Source organism: Anser brachyrhynchus, assembly GCF_964034855.1.
Source record: "Anser brachyrhynchus genome assembly, chromosome: 2".
NCBI classification, from domain to species: domain Eukaryota; kingdom Metazoa; phylum Chordata; class Aves; order Anseriformes; family Anatidae; genus Anser; species Anser brachyrhynchus.
Window position 1 is genome coordinate 15286379 of NC_137695.1, and position 24132 is coordinate 15310510.

At 38.7% G+C, this 24132-nt stretch overlaps 1 protein-coding gene across 12 annotated transcripts in view; it reads left to right on the top strand.

Annotated features, from left to right (window-relative positions):
* The window catches only part of PARD3 (par-3 family cell polarity regulator), a 445998-nt gene that overhangs the window by 323494 nt on the left and 98372 nt on the right, over nt 1-24132 (top strand). For 8 of the 12 annotated variants that reach the window (XM_080583461.1, XM_080583467.1, XM_080583465.1 and 5 more), the window contains 2 exons: nt 3643-3753; nt 22130-22387. In XM_080583461.1, coding sequence (XP_080439587.1) covers nt 3643-3753; nt 22130-22387 — 369 coding nt within the window. Of the gene's footprint in view, nt 1-810; nt 3588-3642; nt 3754-22129; nt 22388-24132 lie in introns of those variants that run through there. The other 4 variants (XM_080583469.1, XM_080583464.1, XM_080583472.1 and 1 more) reach the window with 2 other exon arrangements.

The following is a 24132-nucleotide window of genomic DNA, read 5'->3' on the forward strand; positions in this document are numbered from 1 at the left end:
AGAACTGGTGATTTTGGGTAGCTTGGCACCAGCCTAATCCCCGGAGTGCATTGAGTGTTGTACAGTTAGGGGAGTGCTTTTCAGCTTGCTTTAATGGCGTGCCTCAGTATTGCTCTGTGTTGCTCTTATGTGGTTAAACTTGGCTTGAACATGAATGTTAAATAATTTATAAATAACTTATAAATTTGGTGGAGAGGATGCTGATTTGGGCGGTGGGTTTCATTATGGCTATAAATCATACTTCACGGAGCAAACACTTTTAACAGAAATAAATAACAAACACACTTACTGTTAGCAAGAGTAATCTTAGCAAAAGCTTTGAACGTCGTTCAGAGTAGGGAATGTTGGCTCCCTCTGCAGAAATTAAAGGCTGGGGGGGGAGGTATGCATACGTACATATGTACGTACCCACTTCACGGTTCTTTCAAACACCTTTCTCAAGTGTTGCTGCTGAGCCTGGAAAATGTTTGTCTATTGTCTGTTACTGCTACTATTGTAAGCTGAAGCTTAACAGAGATGGGGGACTTGCGATCTCAGTGGAAAAGAGGAATATTGAGCTTGTAAATATTTTTGCACAGAGGTCTTACTAAAAGTATGCAGACTTGGTTAGAGTCAGACTGAGTTAGGGCAGCGTGCTTCCGAAACCGTTGTGCAGGTCTGTGACGTATAATTATCGCGGAGAACTAACTACCTGTGCAGGTGATGCTGTTAAAGACATGAAGCCACAATCAGGGAGGTGGGAGGACAGCATTGATGATTCCGGGTCTGAGTGTAGGGACAGAGCAGTTAATGTTGCTGAACTTATTACAGGCAGTGGTGACTATGGCAGATATATCACTTCTGCGGGTGACAAAGTCCAGAGAAGGCAACTTTCCAAGACCACCGTGGTTCATATTCTGCCAGGCTGTCCACTGCTGGGATGACCACAGAGCTTATCAGAGATTGACACTGGAAAATCTCCTGTCAGAATGGGGAAATTTTGAAATGCCTGGGAAAGGACCAGCGATGTCTTCTTGAAACTCTATCAGGAATGTCCCCGAGGGCAGAAGATGATAAGAAAATACCCTGAAAGAGAAGAAGGGTTGTTGTCACAGCTTGCTCATGAGTCAAAGCAAACCGAGCCCTACCGCTCCAGCGAGCACTGCCTGTGTGGTAACTTCCCCCAGCCTCTGTTGAAACACAGCACACGTGTGGCGTGTTCTGGACTTGGACAGTTGGATCTGGAAACTCAAACCATTGATTTCTGCTAGGTTTGCATTACATGTTAATGTGAGAAGTAGTCTCCCCACAGTCATGCAGCCTCACCAGACATTTACTAGATTGCTTACAAGGATTATTATAAATTTCCTGTTTAGATTTCTTTTTCTCTTAATAAGGTATTGATTTCAATATATTTCTGTTCATACTTACAGTTAATTGATTTATGGTGGTAGAAATTCTGTTTTGCTGCCAAAATCTGATGGGTATTAACTGATTCAATTTTACCTTTTTCTTCTTCTTTTTTTTTTTTTAAACCAGTAGTTCATTTTCAGAAATGAACTGGCTGCTCCAGAAGTTGGTTCCTTTGTTTGCCTGACATTTCAAATGGGGCGAGGAAGGGCAGCAGAGAGAAGCAAACGTGGGCATCCCAGAGGTGGTGTGCTCCAGCACGACATATGTTGTGCATCTCCTCCCAGCCCCACGTGTTGTGTCGCTCTGAGCCCTGCCACCCCCAGCCCTCCCTGGGTGTCAGGGTAAAATGGCTCCGTTCCATGCTTTTTCTGCCAAGGTTTTTCTCCTCTCTTGGCTAGAGGATTTAGGGCTATCTTAAATTAGCCATTCTCTTTTGTCTGGTGTAAGACATCCAGAACTTGATTGGAATCTCTCATGTCATATATGTAAATGTTTTGTATAATGCTTTTGACTGCTCTTTAATAAATAGGTGAATGTTTTAAAAGATATAAGCTGGTGTTTCTGGTCACTGAATTTAGTCCGTTTTATATGTAACACATTACAACATCAGAGATTTAACTTTATGTAGTATTTTGTGCTTCTTAACCCTATCATGTCCTCTGACTTTCATTTTTCAGATAATTATTATTGAACAATTTTAGTTTTCATATGCCTGAATTTGGAATTGAGCAGTCTGGGAACTGTAGAGAACAGCCATGCACTTTAAAGTTTATGTACATACTCCTACACTGCTCTTTTCTTTTTTTTAACAGATGCTTTAGGAACCATGAGCATGGTTACCCAGTATATTAGTATCTCTTGACTGAGTGGCCAGAAATGAATCTTTCTGCAGGTTCACTGTGTGTTATGCCATCAGCCCACACCATGGCTTTGTATTAGAATACACAGGAACAGAAGGGGAAGTATTGTAAGAAACATTTTAAACAATTTATTTTCATGGGTCAGCAGAAAGTTTTAAGAACTGCACGTTTTATTTCACTGTTTGTGAGCATTTTGGAGCCCGCATTATTGCTGGACACATCACATTTCAGTGCTTGTGTTTCACATTTGATTTGGGTCTTTGAGTGCAAAGTACTGCAAGTGTCAATCTGTGGAGTATAATTCTTGCTGCTTTTTGGTGTGATAAATGATCCCGTGTTTAATAGGTATGTATTATAATAAGATACTGTGTAATAGATATGTGTTATCCTCTCAGCCTTAAGGAGACAGAAAATTGTCATGTAGACTTGGGCTGTATTTAGAGTGTGTTTGGTTTGCTCTATACAAAAGTCGTTCCTATCAGAGAAGATCTGAAATGCCTTACAAATACACAAAATTTTGTCCTAATAATAGCTAAATATCTCAAATGCCAGACTGTGCTCTCCCTGAAAGTCTAAAAAAAAATGCAGTGGAATGTGCGAATATGGAACAAACATAAAATAGTTGAAACACAGCCTGTAAAGGGGGAGAGAGGTAAAAGATGCGAGATATTGCCACTGGGCTGGCAATACCCCGCTGCATCTGGGGCAGCCTGGCCAGCACCATCCCTCTGCTCTTGCTGATTGCACCGAACTCCCTTGGGGGAAAAGAGTCATGGGTAACAAAGTTAAAAACAAACAAACAAACAAAAAAACTTGGTGGTAAAAAAGAATCAATTTCTTTTTTGGATGTTGTCCATTGGATGGTGAAACTGCTTTGTGGGGAGGGTGCGGAGGGTGGTACTGCTTATAGGGCAGTTGTTGGGCATACAGCTGGGTGTTTCTTTGTAGTTCATATGTGAAAGCATTCACTTAATGTAAACTTGATTTGCATTCTTTGGCAGTGTTAGTGTTAAATAATTTCTAAAATATTGCTTGACCATGTATTTAAGAATAATGACACAAAACTCCTGGCAGAAATCAAGAATGTGGCACTATAACTTTTTTGGTTTGTTCTGTTCTTTAGTGAGGAATTCTGTAAACTTTTAAGAGGAGTCAAGAAAAAAATGAACAACTTACGCAAAAACAAACAAACAAAAAAAAAAAAACAAAAAAACCCAACAAACACAAAAGCAGCCTGTAAAGATTAATAATTGAAATTCTGAGGTCTTTGTGCTTTCCCTTCCTGGTTTTCAAGCAGCCTTTCTTGGAGGATTTTTTTTGTCTTAGGAAAAGGAAAATACAATTGTGTTCATTTCACAAGTTAGATTCTTTTTTTGTGTGTTATTAACAGGTTTGGCAAACATCGCAAAGATGACAAGAGTGAGAAAACGGGTAAAATAAAAGTGCAGGAAGCTCTTACTTCAGAAGAGGAGAGAATACGAATGAAGCAAGAACAGGAGAGGTAGACTTCAGTATTTGCTTAAACCTTGATAGAGAGAGTTTGTTTTTTAAACTAAATAACCGAAGTTCAATTTTCACTGATGAAATTTCCCAAATGTTGATATGTTTATATATTTTAAATAACAAGACAAAGCTGGATTTATTTTGGATGCTAGTATCCACAGCTTTTTTGGCTGCAGTAAGCATCTTTTATAGACCAGAGCTCCTTTCCTTATTGAGGAGACTGGAGTAATAACATTAAATGTTTTCTCTATACATTCTATAACTGATTTTATTGACTTTTTCAGAAAACAAATATTTATATAGAATGAAGTATGTTTTGTATTTTTCTTCAAAGTCTTGCATATCTAGTTTTTTCACTGATATATTTAGAAACAACATAAAAATTATAATTTTCAGTGTATTTGTCACTGGGGTTCAGTCTATTTATGTGTCATGCAGTCTGTTTATGGAATGATATGTATATTAAACTGCTAATTGTAAAAATGAGTGGTGAGTACCTCTATTTTTCCTTGTCAGCTTCCTTTACCATTAAAACCTATTAAATGTATATGTCATATGCTCTTCTCAATATTTCCATTCTACTTTTCATCCTGTCTCTTGTAGCCCTAAGTTATTTGGGGCCTAACCTCTGGTATCTCTCGTATCAATTTAGTTAAAATCTCAGAGTCTAGTTGTAAATTAACTAGTATACAGCGTTGTGTGTGGAGACTTTGAATAGATATCTCTTCAGTAAGGAGACAAACTTTAAAGGGCTACATAGCTTGAATGCTGAATGGTAAATAGATTCAGACACATTTAGCAGTGAAAGTGAACAATGAGTTGAGATGATTTATCTAAAAATTATCATATAGCTTAGCCATAAATTGTGGATTGAAGTAGGAACTATGGAGGGAAATTTTGTTGTCCGTGTACAGGAGGTGTGACTAGTTAGTCAGAATGATCCCTTTGACCATCATCTCTATGCACCTTGGACTTCTGCGGGTAAGAACAGAAGTTTGCAAATGATGGCTTCATCATTCTGACAATTTACTGGAATAGCAGAGCCATGATATCTCTTGTGTAGTCTCCTCAGTTCAATGTAAAATGGTTAGCTCTCAGTTGTTTTAAGGCTGAGTGATTTACATTACAGTTAAGGCAGGCTATACATTTATGAGTTACTGAAGATCAACAGTAACTTGTTAAACTGCAGAAACTTTATCATATGAGACCATCTGTTTGGATTACATTCTGGGATATTTTTTTTCCTCTTTAACAGATATACTAGCATAAATCTATGTAAAAAGTTATTCATGTCTTTCTCCATCCATTCTGACAGTAGAGGGTGGCTGGATCACAGTGTTTGGTTGGTTTTTACTTGACAGATTATTTTTTATTTTCTCTCTTTTAACAAAAGTGGAACAGGATCACTAAATCTGTTCCTGTTTTTAAGAGTAATCTGCTTTCAGATTAAACGGTAAAGGGAAATAGTGAAAATGAAGGAAATAAGTTAATTTGGAAATAAGTGTGTTTGTGCAGTCAGCTTTCCTTTATGCATGGGCAGACCATCCAATTTGGGGATAAACTTATACTGGGGGTGCAGAGACACTGAAAGCTTCCATAGCTCCAGCCAGCTCAGGGTTGCAGAAAACATAGCCACATGTGCACAGTGCTGAGCCCTGGCTTAATGGGCTCTGCTGAACCCAAGGTTGCCCAGCACTTAGAGCTTGTTAGCAACTGTAGGTCCCCAGGTAATCAGCCATGTACATTTATGCAAAGAAGGAAGACTGGGTGTTGAGTTAGTAATGTTTTCTCTCTCTTCATTCTCTCCTTTCTCTGTCTCTCTGTGTCTCTCTGTCTCTCTCAGTAAGAATGGTGAGAGTATAGACTGTCCATGTGATGATATGAGAGAGGTTGCAATAGTCACGCTGGGTACCAAGGTAGAATTATGAAATTATTTGTATAGCCCCCCATGCATGGAGCAAATTCCTAATCCCTGTCCATCAAGTTATGCTAACCATTTTGACTCTTTCCTGGAATCTCACTCCTTGTGTGCCGTAAAACAATTTTATGTCTTCACTGAAACTGCAGAAAATGCATGTGCCAGAACTTCATAACAGCTTGATGTTACCATAACACGGGTCCTCTTCCTCCCGTTATTCTCTTTCCCTAACTGTGTATTTGCTTTCCTTTGTGTTATGTCTATAAGAGAATGCAAGTTCTTTGGGGTAGTGGCATGTACAACTAATAAAAAATAATAAAATAGCAACCAAATGTGTGAGGTGCTTCCTTATGTTTCTGAAAAATTCAGATGTTGATTTGATCCATAGAGACTTTAAATCTTTGTGCAGTTAGATTGCAGAGTTTCCTTTTGATCCTGTAAAATAATGCTGCTAGATAAATGCTATTAATGAAGAGTACTCTTGCAAATTAACTGAACAATCCCTCAAAGTGCTTGTGAGGAGACAGAGTGAAATATTACTGGGTTAACAAGTGTTGGTTCATAATGGCTGCTATTCTAACTTTGTTTTCTGTGGGTTTTTCCCCCCTCAATGTTTTTAGCGGTACAATTCACTTGCTCTGTTTTACTTGGTATTTGATGCTATATACCTCTGTAATGATGCAATACTTTGGGGAAATAGGCTGGATTTAATGAATTTACTATGTATGAAAGGCTTGGAAGAAAAATCCTTAGGGGGTCAGAGAACAAGTGAATGGTCCATTAAAAAATCAATCATGCCCACAATTTTATAAAATTATTATGCTTTGACTTGATAATTTTAAGATATTGTGCTTACAATAGATTTTCTTTAATCTTAAAAATAGTATTCATATTGACTATAAGCAAATAAGTAAATTAATGTTCTTCAATTTATCATGATTAAAATAGTAAAATTGCCTTGTATAAATATATTATTAGCAATAATTTCTTATCAAGGAGGATATCTCTTCTGTTGCATATGGTGCGTGTTTACTGACAATCTTTACAAAGGAATTTTGAACAGGAAAATAAATTATCTAGTCACACATACAGGCAGCTTTCAATGAAATAAAATATTGGCCCAATTAGGCATGTCATCTTATGAGACCACCCACCAGTCTTACCAAAATTGCTGTAAGATGCTTGCTACTTGTAAATTCTTACAAGTTCAGACTAATGGTTCTTTCAAGGGCATAGGACATTGTCCACTTGAATCACTATTCTTTAACATTGCTTTACTCCAGAAAAATAAGTCTACTTGTATTATCCTTGAGTATCTGTCAAGCACTTCTGAAAATCCAGTTGGTTTCTGGTGTGCTGTTGGGAAGGTTGTTTCTCTCCAAAAATAGACACCAATCAAAACCATAAGACAAAACTAAGCGATAGATTTTCTGAACTTGGCTTTGTATCTCCTAAAAAAAAAGACTGTACTGCAGAGTCTTGCAGAATTTGAGTAAGATATGAATGGAACTACCTCTATTCTTGTGCCAGATCACAGCCATTTTAAATATACACTAACTTGGAGCCTGTCTTCGCCATCCTGTTATCCAGTCCATCACTGGACCACTAGAACTGGATACCACTGAGGTCCTACATTGGCTGGGGTAGACTGGGAAAACAGCCCTGGGTGCTTCTTAGTCTTGTTATATATAGTAGGTAGTCTGCCAATTCCGGACTTTCCTGATGAACCTGTAATTGGCCCATCTTCCTCAGAGTAATGCCTTGAATTGTACAGATTGGAGATGTATGGGATATCTTGAGCTTTCAGAGATGCTTCAGTCTGCTTACAGTCTCACACAAGCATTGCTATGTAGGGTAGACTTAAAATTAGGTTCTGAAACTTTTGTCAGTGGCCATCATGCATTAGAGTTACAACCCACTTGTTTTCATATGGATGGTCACCTTCTGCTGTCCTACTGGACCTAGCCTTGGGAAGCCCACAGACTTTTTCACTTTAGAAACAAACTCTATACATCTGGTCTTTGAGGATCTCCCAGGTGAGGGTTTTCTCACCATGTAGCCAATGTGTCCATGGGGTACCCTGCAGTCTGATTGTCCTGAAATGTTTTCTGACTCTTTCAAGACCCTGTAGACCCTTTTTCTTAGGAGATGTGAAGACAGAAACGTTCAGAAAACTCACTGCTTAGATTTGTCTTCTGGTTTTGGTTGGTGGCTTGTGCTGAAGGGAGACATCTCCCTAACAGCAGGTTCTGATACCTCCCTCCTTCACCCTTGGATTTTTCCTTGCATATTATTCCCCTGCAGCTCTGGGTTCAGTGCAAAAGAAAATAAATCTTTAGCAAAATCAAAGCCCTTTGCCTGTGTTCTGCCCATCCTCAGCTCAGGCACCTTCTGTTCGTGACACCTGCATGGCCCAGCCACGTGTGCTTGGCCTGTCTGAGGCCTTGGACTCCCCCTAGCAAAACAAACACTCCCCAACCCAAACAACTTTCCTCTTTGTGCCCAGGTAGTGGATAACAGAAGAACAAAATAAATATACTTTGTGAAGTTTTCAACAAGTTCAGCTGTATCCAGCTGGTTTCACTGCTAGATAATACTTAAAAAGATGAAAGCTGCAATTCTAATGTAATCTCATGATTCAGAGTATGTGATCCCAGCTATGGGTGAATGCTGCTTATGCTTCAATCCGCCTCTAGAGCCACAGCTTCCTCAGGAAAAAAAAAACAGTCTACAGGATATTTTCTCCATTTTGCTAATACACTGAGTAAAGCGCTTTACTTGTGTTCTGCAAATCTGTCTGTTACCATACAGATATGTTAATCTTAGCTTTGTATTCTTCCTCAACTTCCACAGAAATGAATGCAAAATCAGGTGCTTAAACACCTGTATGGTGAGGATCAGTAGTGAGGCGATAAGGAGAAACCTTTTGGAAAAGAATTAAATAGCTGTATCACTGGAAGTGCTATGGCAGAGTAGTCAGGTGCTTTTGGAGCCAGGGAGCCAGCAGGGTATGCCTTTCTTTGCTCTGAAAAAGAAGCCATACTTTGCCAGTCTTGGCTGGACTTGGAGGAAGATTAACACAAAGCAAAGCAGCGCCATGCTTCATGCATACATGTGTATGTGTAGTTGTCATCTGCAAAATAAACCTCTTTCCTTTCTAGTTTTCCCACGTTACGTTATGGAAAATCCAACCTTTTGTTCCTGTGGGCTATGAAGAGACTTACATTTACATCGTTCTGCTGTTATTTTTATCCTTGCCTGCGCAAATGGCATCGCTGTCGTGGCGGTGTCGCCTGTGGGCTGCAGAGCCAGGAGGGGGAGCTCCCCACGAGGCTTTGTGCGGGGCTGCCCGGGCTGGGGCTGCCCCGGGCTGGGGAAGCAGCAGCAGGCTGTGGCTCTGCGGTGATGCTCATGGCTCAACAGGGTTTTGTGTGGCAGAGTACATCTTAATGCCTTGCTATCAACCGTGGAAAACTCTTTTAGAATGGGAACTGGGGGGAGTTTTAGCAATTGGAGGTAGGACGTGGTGCTCTTACCTCTTACCAAGGGAGTATGGCCAAAAAAAAGTGGGAGAAATGGCTGAGAATCTTTGTCGTACAGAGATGCTGTCTGGGAGAGGTGGGTCAGGCATTTATCTCTGTATCGGCTGTTTTGCTGTTACTTTTGTAGATCAATCAATGGGCTGACAACGTATTTTGGTGCTAACATAAACGAGCACAATTTTGTTGTGTGTTTTTCACGTAATGATTTTTCCTAAACTTAGAGCGAAGCATTCTGTATGTTCATTAGTAACTAAAATAACACCAATATCTTCTCCTGAATGTTTCGGTCATTCCATAAATTGTTTCCTAAGGGTATAAGAGTCTTTATCTCCAACATATAATAAACTTCTCTTCATCTTTCTCTAGTGCCATTAAAGCCACAAGCCTTTTGTTGTAAAAGTATACTAATGAATAGAAATGTTACAACAAGAACAGAAGTCTTGTGTTTTCCCTTCATCATGCATCATCCATTTTAATTAGACGAAAGGGTGGTGAGTACTGTGACAAGAGTCTGGAATTAAAATCATTAATTGATGTCAAGCTGACGAGAGACTGCTAACATGAATTTACTGACAGCAGGAAAGAAATTAACCTTATTACTTTATTTAGTACATTGGGACTATTTATTATATTTTCCTATGCAAGTTCAGTGAGTTCCATTTATGATTATAGAGAAAGACAAATAATTAATAAACACTATATAAAGTTTTATTACCTCCTATCAATGAAGTTTACATGAAAACCACATCAATAACTTAAAAAAACACAACACAACAAGCCACCACGTCCTTTTAATCAACATAACTCATCAAAGCAATTACAGCATATTTTTTATATTTTAAATGAGTATAATATACTGTGCTATGCTCTCTAGCTAAGTACAATTACAAAAGTGATCTGATTTAAAACTATGCCTTGGTTTCTCAATGTCAGTGTTGCAAAAAATGAAACATATTTTCTCCAACAGTGACGTTGATTGGAATAACTGTCTGTTTTGATCATCATTGGAAGGTCAGCCTAACAAAGATGTGTTTTAATGTTAAGCATCTTTATCCTTTAGATGAAAGATATAATAGTGTCTTACAGAATGACAGCAGCATCCTATAGATAATTTGTGACCCAAAGGTCATAATAAAAGAATAGAGGGGAGGTCATCCTGTAGTAAAGGCCATCTGGAACTGTTAAAGTATCAGATGGAGTAGGGGGCTGAACAGCAGGACACTCTTGGTGTCTTTCCAGATTTCCCAGAGAGACCATAATATTTTTATTGGAAAATCCCAACTTTTTCCCCTTAAGCAAAATATTTTCATGAAGCCGTTTCATCTTACTTTTAGGAAAAAAGACAACATACTGTGATATGAAGAGAATTTTTGCTTCATATATAACCTAAGTGCTATCTGTCTTTAAAATAATGCAAAGATTCAACTTTAATTTTTCTGCTACTGTATTTCGATGCCATTTTACAGCTTTCATGAGAAATATTAACTCTAAATGCATAATTATTGCAAACATTCAGAATATAAATGTTTTCTAAAGTGACTTGCATAAAATCCTTTCTGATAAAACTTCTGCCCCCTTCCCAGCTCACAGGAGAGGAGAGGAAAAAAAATTACTCTGTGAATCAGAAAATCAAAGCAATGTGTTTCTCATTCTCACTTATTTTGAGATGGGGTCTGCTTGTCAAGGGATATTCCAGTTTCACTGAGACTTGCAGCATTGTTTTTGGCATTTGTTTTTTACATAAAGGATGAGGGTGCAGAATGTGAAAAACAAATCAACAGCAGTATTTTTTGTAAAACACAGAAGCGAAGCATGAGAACATTGAGCTTTGGAAAAATATTTCAGAGCAGTTCCACTTCATAAAAGCGCAGGCTTCCAGAGATATGTAAATTGAAGCTTTTGTGGAATAATAGTTGCCGAGATGTTTTTTAAACAAAGCTCCTTACATTCTCTAAGTACGTTTTGTAAGTATACAGATTGAGATTATAAGATATCACACTAAAAATGTATTTTCACTGTTATTCTTCTACAGAGATTCAAGACATTGTACTGAGCAAGGTCTGGCCAAGTCCCTTGCCATAAATCTAAAAATATCATTTATTTGGTCTTTATAAGCTGAGTTATAAATTTGGTTAAGGTGTCTTGCAGATCATACAAGTTCAGCACTCTGTTGGTTCTAAGTAATGACACTAGTTTGTAGCATTCCGCTTTTGCATGCCAAGAATTTTAGGTAGGACAACAGTCTGTCCTCTGTTGACTGATAAACCATGCTGTTAGTGGTAGAGTCTGTGTAGCAAATACTTATTTAAGAATGAAACAAATTGTAGCATAATTACTGACTTATTGAATACGGCTGTGTGTATTGTTGCTGAGTTGAACATAACTGAAAACCCTTTAGATTTTCCAGGCTGAACTACAGGAGTTAAGTAGCTTACTATAGAAACCTACAGTAGGTTAGTAACCTATAGTACAGTGACTATTATAGGTTATTACAGTAAGCTACTGCACTAAAACCTCTCTTTGTTCTAATTTTTAGATACAGCAGCAATTATCTGAGTATTCACAAAGATACCTAATGACACATTCACAACAGGCAGACAGGTCTCCTCTCCACGCCACGTCTCACCTTTTATTTTGCAACCAGTTACTTACAAAACCTTACAATACAAACCTCTTAATGGGTTATAAGAAACCTAGTTCAGTGTCTGGCCATGGTGTAGATATATGCTGTCACTCAGTACTGTGAGCAAGCAGGGTTTTAGAAGTGAATTCTGAGAGGTGTTGTGGATGCTAATTTTTGGTCCTAAGCAAAAGATACTGACATAAAAGCTATATTCTCCATTTGTGGTCCCTTCCCTTCCCTTCCCTTCCCTTCCCTTCCCTTCCCTTCCCTTCCCTTCCCTTCCCTTCCTTCCCTTCCCTTCCCTTCCCTTCCCTTCCTTCCCTTCCCTTCCCTTCCCTTCCCTTCCCTTCCTTCCCTTCCCTTCCCTTCCTTCCCTTCCCTTCCCTTCCCTTCCCTTCCCTTCCCTTCCCTTCCCTTCCTTCCCTTCCCTTCCCCTTCCCTCCCTTCCTTCCCTTCCCTTCCCTTCCCTTCCCTTCCTTCCCTTCCCTTCCCTTCCCCTTCCCTTCCCTTCCCTTCCCTTCCCTTCCCTTCCCTTCCCTTCCCTTCTCCTTCCCTTCCCTTCCCTTCCTTCCCTCCCTTCCCTCTCCCTCTCCCTCTCCCTCTCCCTCTCTCCCTCTCCCTCTCCCTCTCCTCTCCCTCTCCCTCTCCCTCTCCCTCTCCCTCTCCTCTCCCTCTCCCTCTCCCTCTCCCTCTCCCTCTCCCTCTCCCTCTCCCTCTCCCTCTCCTCTCCATGAGATTCACATAATCCCTTGTTGTGTTGTAAGGGTTTTCATTGTAATTTTTTGTCACTTCACACTGTTTCATTTTCCAGCTTTAGGATTAGGCTACTTCATACACAGCACTCTAGAAACAGAATAACAGACCTGAAATTGAGCTAGTGGCAATATTTCATACCCACTTACGTTACTGGGCTGGCTGGAGGAGGGTGGTGCTGGAGAGGGTCATCTCAGCTGACCGATGGCAGTACTGTAACTGGACCTCCAGTTACTGCCTGTAGCATCTGTGAATGACTGATTTGATATGTGGTATGATATATGGTAGCAGTTGATATATGGTATGTCTTTGTCATTAGCTTCTTGAACATACAAGTACAGCTGCTCCTTACATATTTAACTACAGCATTCAGGTGTTAGAGCTGCTTACTGGCTTTGTTCTCCAGTTGGCAAAATATTGTTGGGAAGAAATTGCCCAGCAAAGCCTCCCTGAGGGAGAAAACCAGCAGTCTTAAGTGAGTAGGGTTTGAAGCAGGAGCTCTTCCAAGTCATGTTTTAGCAATAGCTGAATCTCATGATCTGCTTCGTACTGCTTCAGTCCAGCAAAAGGGCTAATAGGAGATTAGAGCTAGATTAATCTAATGACCAGGGATCTGTCTCATAGGTGTAAATATCAGCTAATCTGGCTGGTTTTATAAAGCAGAAGAAAAAAATCCATTTTCCTCACAGAGAGCAATGATGTTCTTTGATGCACCCTGGTTCCCAGTAGGAACTGGGCTACTGCTCCAGTTGCCCGTTTGGGGGATCTCCACTGCTGGGGCCGCTGACCCCAGGACCAGACATGAAAATTAGACCAAAAAAAAAAATAGAATGAAAATTACAAAATTTCAGTCCTTGTAACGTTTTTTTTGGGGATGGGAGGACCTGCTATCCTGCCTACAAACCTGATAAATTTGGCTTTGGTTGAAACATATCCTTAAAGACACCACAGCAGATATACCCTCCACTCTCAAATCCCCAAATGCTGCAGACTATTAGCTGTGTAAAGCAGTCTAAAAGCTCCATTGAAATGCAAGTAATGTGGTAATTTACAGATTATTATTATTATTTTTTTTTCAAAATAGCAGGGATTTTCACTTATTTACTCCAAGATCCAAGAAAGCAGGATTGAGATACTCTGCTGAGGGAAAATGTATCTTTACTTTGAAAAACTTCAGTGAATCAAGAAGGTCAGAGATTTAAAAAAAAAAAAAAAAAAAAAAAGTTGGGGTGAGATATCATCAGGTTAGAGAATTTAGATATTAGACAATTATGGCGTCTCCTTTAGTTTCATCAGTGTCACTTGGTCTCAAATTTCTGTTTGCACTTTAGCTACTTATACACATAATATTTATCTTTATCTTCTGCTTTTTTCATTTCTTCACATCTTCATTTTTACTTTATTACCTTCTTTATCAGCATTATTTATGACTCCTTACAAAAATGAGCATGCTGTTCTCTTCTGAATATAGCAGGGCACTTATAGTAATCACTTTATTATTTTTTTTTAAACTACATCCCTCCTCAGTTGTAGCTCATTAAAGGTTTTTGAAATTCTCATGGATCTCTTCTGCATGTAGGATTTAAGGAGGGAGAACTGCAGGGAGAACCTAGGCACTATCACATTTTCTAATTGGCAAATATTGGTGATTGTTGGAGGAGGAAAAAAATAAGACTGTCTGATTGTGTAGATGTCTTTCTATAATATCAAGGTGGTAGACACTGTTTTTGTTAGTTTGTTATTTATAAATATTTAGTCTCTGTTATGTTTGTCTGTTCTTGTAGAAATATTACATGGGAAATACATACGTATAAAATTTCAGTGAAAGTGTAGCATTATAGACCCGGAGGAGAGGGTATGTCACTTTTCCAAGACTGGATCTCCATTGTATGTCATTCCTGCAAGATGTTTGTTTCATCCTTTTTTTATCCATTTTTTTTTTCTTAATGGCATAGGCTCGATAACTTCCCTTAGTTAGAAAGTTCCCCTGCCTACAGTATCTAGGCTCAGTCACTATTGCTGGAATTTAAATACCTAATACTTGCATTAGAGATGGAAAACATTATAATTTTCCTCCTTATGTATTAGGAGACTGCTATTATGTCCCCCCTGTCTTTTTTCTTTTCCACAGCAGCTTTTGACATTGCTAACCTGTGTATATCTGTCATCCAGTAGAATTTCCAGATCCATTCCTGAAAAAGCAGCTCACAGGTTTTTTCCTACTTCTAATTGATATGCTTAATTATTCTATGTAAATTACCTTCTACTTGTTATTATTGAAGTTAATTCTATTTTTGAAGTCCACTCTGTCCTTCAGGAGCATTTGAAATTTTAATCCTTTCCTCTATTGTTCATTTTGTTCATCTGGGCTTTGTGCAGATTCAATAGCATCCTAATTAATAATGAAACCCTGAGCAAATTCAGAGAGGGATCCTGTAGAAAATGCCACAATTCGTCCTCCTGGTGTGACTGAATTACTGAAACCTACACTTTAGATACTCTGTAGGAACTGCCCAGTTCAACCTATTGCATCCATCCTGCTGTCATTTTTGTCTTAGCCTTAGATCTACTGTTTGTCCTCTATTCACAAGGCCTTTTACTGTGTTACAGAAGGAAATCAGATTGACTTGACCACATCTGTTCTTGATATGGTGGCTACTGCTTGTCCCATTATCTTCTCAGTGGTTACCAATAGTTGGGTTCAAAGCTTCTCAGGGGACTGAAGTTAAACTGACTACTTGATAATTCTCTTGCTCCTCCAAAGGGATGTTAACTTCTTCTAGTCTTTCAGTGTTTTAGCTGTCCTCAACAGCTTCTCATGATTACTGGAAAAGGTCTGAGACTACCTGAGACAGTGGTGTGTGTGGGATGTTCAAGCAGCTTAACTAGCTTAACCAGTTTCTAGCTACTTCTGTTGATGTTAGATTCCAGATATTTTTTGTTATTGGTGGCAATATCAATAGCGCTGGCCACCTGCTTGCAATCAACCATTTTAGTGAAGATAGATGAAAAGAAAAAACAACAAATTAAGCCTTAGGTTTCCTCAGCATCATCCGTCAATATCGTTCCCTCACTACTGAGCAGGGAGGCAACCTTTTCTTTGCTCTTCCTTTTACTGCTAATGCAATTACACAGTGATTTATTGTTATCTTTAAAGCTCCCTGCTACTTTTATCTCACATTATGCCTTGGCCTTTCTGATTTTGTCCCTGTATTCTTGTGCTTATCCATAGCAAACTGACCACATTTTGTGTATGTTTCATCATTTGCTTGAAGTCAGAGGACAGTCATATTTAAGGCAACTGGCTACATACGCATGTACACATCAAAGTGTTCATTTTTTTTATTTATTAACTTGAAAAGGTTGTTTTCCAATTTAAAAATACTTAGCAGTATTTTATGTATTTATTAATTTATTAACATTCTTAAGTTTTGAATGAAATGGTGAGGGGCACACGAGGAAGAAAAGGTGTCTCTGTTTGCAGCTTGTTGCTGCTCATGATTACCCATTGCCCACAGCGATCCTTTAGAATGATTTCCCCAGGAAACCAGGCAGCTTTGCTGAGCTATAATGGTTATAACTAGGATAACTGACTAGCTCTAATCACAATAAGAAAAGCTAAGTGTAATATGCAGGTTCAGAAGGAAATCACAATAATGTCCATAATCAAGGTACCCTCTTTAGAAGAGCAGTTGTCAGAAAATTCCTGCTTGGATCCAAAGGCCAAAGAAAAATACAGAAGAGGACAAACTCCCATATTGACTTGATTGCCAAAATTTAGGGAAAGGGCCATTAAAGCACTGAAGGCAGTCGGAGGGAGGGTGAGGAGGAGCAGTGAGACCTGGCTTATTGCTGGTGTGCTGTGCCCACAAGGTATTTTTCACTAGCAGGGGAAGAGGGGACAGGACTGACAAGATCTGGCTACTGCCCAGTGCACCTCCAGACCTCTTTATTAGAAACGATATCTGGCAAAAACTGGACCAAGTGTTGTCATCCCATCCGACTAACTTAAGCAAGCTGACTAGTGTTATAAATGTGTCATTGTTTTTCCTCTGTTCTTAATCCATCATATAGAGGAATGCCGGTCTGGTGGCAGAAGAACTGAGAACTGGCAGTGTTGGATGGCTTGTCATTTAGCTTCTGTCCTTACACAATGCTGTTTCTATCCTTAATAAACATTGTCAGCCACCTCACATATGTGGAATTGCAAGTGTTCAATACTGATTTTGTAAATCAGCAAGCCTCGGTGGAAAAGATAGGTTGTGGATAATCACTTGGGCAATCACTGAGTCCTGGCAGCAGCAGGATGATTAATTGGATTGACCAAGCAATTGCACACCAGAAACAGCAGCCAACTTCGTTTCTGCTCTTGTGGGAGGACATTGCTGCCATTGCAACAACAACTGTAATGTGTTAGCCATGAATATCCTTCCCATACTGTATTAATCAATTAAGATGAATAGTCAATTTTTTAAAGGATCTAAATTACTCGTGTGAAAAAATCCTCCAGAGTGGACTGGTGCTTCCAAGGGACTGGGCATATATTTCTTATTTCACTCCTAATGCTACTTGAAATTAGGGTTGATTTCTTTTGCTAACTTTGCATGTTCACTTTTTCTCACAAGAGCTCTGCTAGCATCACAGTCTGGAGTTTTCCATTGATGGAAAAAGTTAAAATTTTGCTCCCACATAGCTGGTGTGAATGTTTGGCTGGTTGTGAGATTTGACTAGCCCAATTAATTTGGTATCTTCATGTGAGCTACCAGGGTAAATGCACTTTGTGGCTGAGGGAGGTGCACTTGGCACATCCATTAGAACCTAGGCCCCACAGGCAGCGGCCTGGTGTCTGAATCTAGACCAGCCCTACTGGCAGACCAAAACAAATGCTGACACCTAAATTTGGGTGTCTAATATGGCAGTTGCCCTCATCTGACAGCTGAATCCCACTCACAGAGTTCTGAAAAGGGAACAAGGTGTCTGCTCTTTGCTGAAGACAGCAGAGCAAAAGCTTTTCCTTTGCGGTTGTGACCACTGTTTCACACACATAAGAATTGCTCTACAATGGGTATGTCTATCATTACTGGATTAGCTTGCAATGAAAAGCTCGTCTAACAATTATAGGAAGTTCTGCAGCTAACAATATTGTCATTTGAAGCAGTTATCATTAGCTTTTGAATTGAATGCCACACAAATGCATGAGGATAGTTTATACTTTACTGAACATTATAATTTGAGTCTCAAAAGCACGACAGTACGTTGTTGACATTTTCAATATTAACACTTCAGCGAGAAGGGTTTAGAAACTTCTTGGGGTAGCTTTTGTATTTTTGAAAGTTCAGTTCCATTTAAACACTGCAAAATTGATTAGCAGTTTTTGCAAAATTCTTTCAAATGGAAAGAGTTATATAAATGCTAAGCATTATTATCATTGTTAAACCCATACAGAATCTGTAGGGAGGCCATAAATCCTCAAAATTAGCTGATCTGAAATTTCAGACATATGCATTTTTATTGTGTCGTGTCATAAAGCAACACTGTTCGGTGAAGACAAGTTAATACGAATATCCACATTGTGAGACTGAAGCACTCTGGTCAAATGCTTCTCCAGATACTGGAGTTCAATAGCAAGAGCACTGCTGATTAGGGCTGAAGTACACAGCAAATTCCAGGTTCTCATCTGTGCCACAGTGTGTTCACATAATCATTTTAATCTTTCCCACAGTAGTCTGCACTGACATTTTCCGTATGTGCACTTAATTCAGTATATGCTAATGGGGGAGTTAAGCCACACCATGTGTACACACATACACATGCACACAAGGAGGGGGCTCTATATAAAAAATAATGTAGCATTAAGTTCAAGTTACTTATATAAAAATATATTTAGATTTTAAAACTATTACAAATGAGAAAGGGATAGAGCAATATTTAGCTGCTAGCTACTGTTCTTTTCAAGAGTATGTCTACATACTTTTCTTTGGTCATTTGGTTCTTCTGAGTTTAGAGACATAATGTTTAATATTAGTATTAAAGATAGCATATCCAGAAGAAGACAGAAACAAAGTTATATTTTAAACAATATTCAAAAATAAATAATCAAAATACCTGTATTTTTGTCATGTGAAGGGAATAAGACTTGCACAGTGGTTTAGACTTAACACACAGAAAATTAAGAGAAAAAAATCACATTTTGGGTGTCAATATAGTTGGAAGTCTTGTAAGTCTCATTTTTTGGTCTGATTTTGTTAATGTTATTTACTGTAACTGCTTACTGAGTACTTTGGTTATAATTAACAGGAAGATGTATAATGCATTCGGGCTCTGATTTTTAATACTGTGTATGTGTATTAACACATTTTATTAGCAATTGTAGAAAATGTTCTAAAAAAATTCCTGGTGGATATGAACATAATTATTTGCAAAACACTTCAACAATCAGTTCTCTCCCACTTGAATAGGAGTAAGTATTCTTCATTGAACCATGCATGGGAAAATCTTAATGTTATGCTGCAAACAGTGCTATTTAAGAGTTCAAATGTATTAAATAGCCAATAAGCAGATACATGAGAAAACTTGGTTAACATGAAACTGGGGACCCTAGTGTCTGCACCTGTGGGAAGTGAAGTGATATTCATGGTCAGAAATGAGAACGATCACCAGCACATGTCATGGCAGTCTGTATAACACTGAGGCCAATATCACCAGATAATTCAGTTTTATAAGTATGTCAGGTAACAATGTTTTCTCCTGACTGTATTACCTGATGCCACGTTATTGCTGTACTGTCAAATTTCATGCACTAAAATACACAAATATACACAATTTTTTTTTTTGCTCAAATTGATGTCAGCCATTGTTCAAATATTTGATGATACATTTACCACTGAAATTAAAATTACATTCCAGAATCTAGCAATATTTAGAAAATTGCTGTTTTCTTTTGCTTTTCCCATTCAGATGAAATTTATAAAGGGATAAATACATTCTGTCATGGGGTAATTAACACAGGGCTACAAATTGGAAGTGAAATCTGCAGAGAGATGAAATCAACAAGTACAGGTCTTCTTCAGGCCTATTTTTCCTTCTGCATCTTCCATGTGATTAAGGCTGTAATGTTTCTGAATTGCAGCTCTGGAATATAGGACTATGTAAATATATCTTTTATATTTTAAAAATAGACACAATTTAAATTTGAAATGGCTTTAGGATTTAAGCCTGAGTCCTTTGTCACTCTAAATTAAAAAAAAAATAATTATCCTGTTGGAGGTTGCTGAAATTTCAGAAGAGCGTGCTGTCAGCTGAACACTGTTGCAGTTTTCTTGTCCATTTTTCCCGTCTTAAAATAAAAAGCAATCTGTAAAGAAAAATCTTGTCTACAAAAATTGCATAATTAAAAAATTATGTTGGCTTAAGTTAATTTTTCTCAGATTACTCCTATTTACATTTTCTTTTTGTTTATAAGGTTGTTTTTCTTTCCACTAGTCCTGAATATGAGTGAAACTTGTGGTTTACAGGCCACTAGTAGTGGACATAGAAAGGAAGAATTAGGCTGAGGTATAATTCAGGGCGTTTACATTAATCACTGAACCATTGATGTAGATGTTGCTGCCTGTTGAAGGGAGTTCAGCTGGCCAATTTTACCCCCAGATCATTACCCTTGGTCAATACTTGTGGTATTTTTAAGGAAAATAGGTCTGCCTGTCTGTGCCACCCTCCTATTCCCTCTTTTCTTACCAGGATCTCTGTTAGCACAGAAAGAACAATTTGCTTGGGGCTCAGTCTGATGAAGACGCTTGAATTTAGACTTTCACATTCAGGCTCAGAGCTGGATTCTCACGCTCATACGCAGTTGTCTCGTGTCATTTGAGTTGTCACAGTCTCTGAGATGCCAGCACAGGGCTGGTAGATGTGACAGGGACCTGTGGGAGACCTTGTCTTGCAGCTGGAGGTCCGGCAGTGTTTCCTGGGGCTGTTGGGCGGCTGTAGCTGCCCATGTTTGAGCAGCTGAATCGAAGCTGGCTATCCAAGCTCCCAAAGGAGGCCTAAACAGCAGTGTCACGACTGTCTGTAGAGCGACTCCTTTCATGCTAGGACACGCTGACTGGCACAGCAGCACCGTAACTCTCTGGAGGCTGCTGAATTGCAGCTCCCTTGGCTGTAACAGGAGCTCGCACGTCTAGCTCATGTGAACTCACCTACTGCAGACACCTGCATCGTAGTGTCTTAAACTGTACTCTGAATCCTGCCCTTTGCATAGCCCCTTTTCAAAGACTGCTCTTGAATGCCATGTGGCTAAGTGTAAAATTTCCAAAAATGTAAAAGTAACCTAACTTTGAGGCTTTTCTATTTTCGGAAGAAGCAAGGCTTGCTTTCAGAAGAGACAGAGGCTTTGAGTAGGCTGCTCGTGTTAACAGTCGGTGAGCAAGCTGTCTTTGGAAATGGCACATAGCAGGGGGGTGCACAGAGCTGCAGTTGGGATGGATAGATGTTGACACACCGTAGCCATGACTGTATTAGATGAAAAAGGAGCACATTGTACTAATGGAAGGGAGGAGACAGCTCAGTGCTTCATTTTGCGATGATGACAGAGCATTAAATCGGTCTGGGGAGACTGATGGGGAGAGGGTTGTTTTTTTTTTCAGTTCACTGTTTATGTGTGTGATACATCAAATTTTCTAAAATGCCAATGAAACTTTGAAGCCCAGATCAAATTTTAGTAATAGGTTTGTGTGCTTTTGAAAACATGACCTGTACTCAGTTTGTGTTTGTCAGATGGCTAAATGTCGCCTGTTTTTATCTGTCACTTTTAATCATAGAGCTAAACAAATGCACTTGGGTACAAAATCCCAATACAGCATCACTTTTCATTTGTAACTTTAACATAATGCACATGTTGATACTTTCTGTGAAGAAACTGCCCACTTTTAGGAGGTGCCAGATTCAGTTTGTTTACATTTTAAACAAATCACACACATTTTAAACAATGTGTACAAGAAACTACTTCTACTGTTTACTGCATATATACATACATAGCATACATATATACGTGTGTGTTTTATTCTTGTTGGGATTTTAAATTTTGAAAAAAGTATGATTTTTGTAGTATTCGGCCAAGAAAGTGCATTAAAATTAATCTCTAAAGACAGCCATTAGAGTCACTAAATCTGTCAGGTTTTGACAGACTACAAGATGATATGAACCGTGTCTGGCCAGTCTCGGACAGGTCAGGTAATAGCACAAATATCCTAAGATGCATGAAACAACCAATAAACTCTGAGAACTATGGCTAGTCCTTTATTTCACTTAATAATGGAAAGACTGTGGATAATCAGACTTCTGCCAAAAAGACCACTGTTGATCATGGTGTTGCTTAGATCTAGTCTTCAATATCCAATGTACACCTGAGACTCCATGACAAACTAAAACTGGAAACACGTCAGTGGTTTTCATTAAGATGGGCTGCCCAAAGTGTCTGTTAACTGCTGCTTTCAGATGAAAGGGGGGAAAAATTAGTTTCAGCCTTCTTTTAATTTTTCAGAATTCAAGCAAAAACTAGAGAATTTCGAGAGAGACAAGCTCGTGAACGGGACTATGCAGAGATACAGGACTTTAACCGGACGTTTGGCTGTGATGCGGACCCAATGTATGCAGGGATTGCTTCCTATGACTCTTCTTCAAATAGCGGCACGATAACGCTGACCACCAGACCGCAGAGCCCGAGGGAAGGGCAGACAGTTGAAGCCTTGTACGCCCAAGTGAAGAAACCACGGAATTCAAAGTCTTCACCTGTAGACAGGTAGGCACCAGACAGCAATCAATATGCTCTTTCGAAATCCACCCTCCTAATGCTTGTGTCGTGGGAGATGACTGTATGTCAATTGGCAAGTCAGAACTCCATTTTTATTAATGGATTTTTAAAAGCCCTTATGTAGAAAAGTATTGAGCTCACACAAATCAAACTGTGGCAGAATGGGATCTGAAAGTTTATCCTACAGAGCCACAGATTTTCTTCTCATTCTTCAGATGGTTTCGAGTTTTAGAGCCCCTGTTTATTGTAATTTAATTTAAACTCAAACTTGTGACATCATCTAATTTATTTATCAGAGCTCTACCTAATATAACTCTTGAATACCACCTTTCCAACCTATTCACAGAAGTTACAAAATCTTTGGAAAGTTCTTACTGTTAAAGCAGAAGTGGGTTAAAGCTTACCTGGATTTTAGTCCTACCACAGTCCTGAACTTCTGTCTAGTGGAGGGAACTTTGTGATAAAATACAGACCAAGTGAGTAAACTCCAAGCTTGACTTATGAGTTACGTTCTCTTCTCAGGCTGTAGCTTATGATTTATACTTTTCCTGGGGTTACATTATCTGAACTATGTCATGCTAGGTTTTATGTTGAAATCCAGCAAAATTCTGGTTTCTGTTGATGGAGTTTTGAGTTCATTCAAAAACCTGAAGCTAAAAAACAGGCATGCAAACGAACATAAAGTAGAAATAACCAAAGGCAAAATTCATAGCTTTTTTGCACTTTAACAATGGAAATACATCTGTTTTCTTGGCTGACATCTATGATGTTGAAGTTCTGCATTTTCTAAGCTTTACAAAAACGAACATTGAAATCCTAGTACAGGAGGTATTGTTAACTCATTCAGAGGGTATTAATTTAGCTCATAGTAAAATAACTTCTAGTTTTGTTTTCTACCCAATTCTTTCCAGAAGAAAAATACTGGACATTCGCTTAAATGAGCAAAACAGTATCGTTGGTTACAGTGTTGGAGGTCTGTACAGCTGTCCATATGGAGTGGCATTGATCTTGCCTATTCTGTTCGGAGTGTTAAATGGAGTCATTTGTTCTTAAGGAAAGCAGCTGTCATGCAGAGTCCAGTTAATTGTCTAAAAGTTTTTTAATGAGGACTGGTTGGTGTATTTAACCCTCTGCTATATCTATTTTTTTTAAAGTTTCTTTGCATAATATTGGAAAAAAAAATGTTGTCTGACATGACAAATAAGGGCATTTCAGATGCATACATTTTTACTAAAAACGAGTAGCACAGCTGCCTTTTTATTTTCTCACACAGTTATTCTGTATTGCACTGTGTAAAAGGTCTACTTTATGTATTAAATAAACATAGTTTATATATTGTAGATATGTATGTTTATATATTGTAGATATATATGTTATTTCAGTGAAGGAAGCAAAATGATTTGAAAAAAGACAGCTTCATCTGTGCCCTTAAAATTTTATGTTACATAGCCTTATATTGACCAGCCCTGGTATGCCCAAATGCCTGACATTTCAGCACTTTTGTTATTTTGGAAATCAAGATAGCTTGGTTGGATACGGCAGCCACGTGGTGCCTCTCGCGGCTGTTTTTGTTAGACCAAAGGCAGTGTTTCATGCCTGAGTTGAATGGCATCAATGTCACATCAACAAAAAAAAAGTTCTTTGATGCAAACCTGGCACGGGGAAATATAAGACCTGTGTGACCTAGCTAACTCTGTGTGATTGCTGATAAAAGAGCCAGAAGAGAGTGAGTA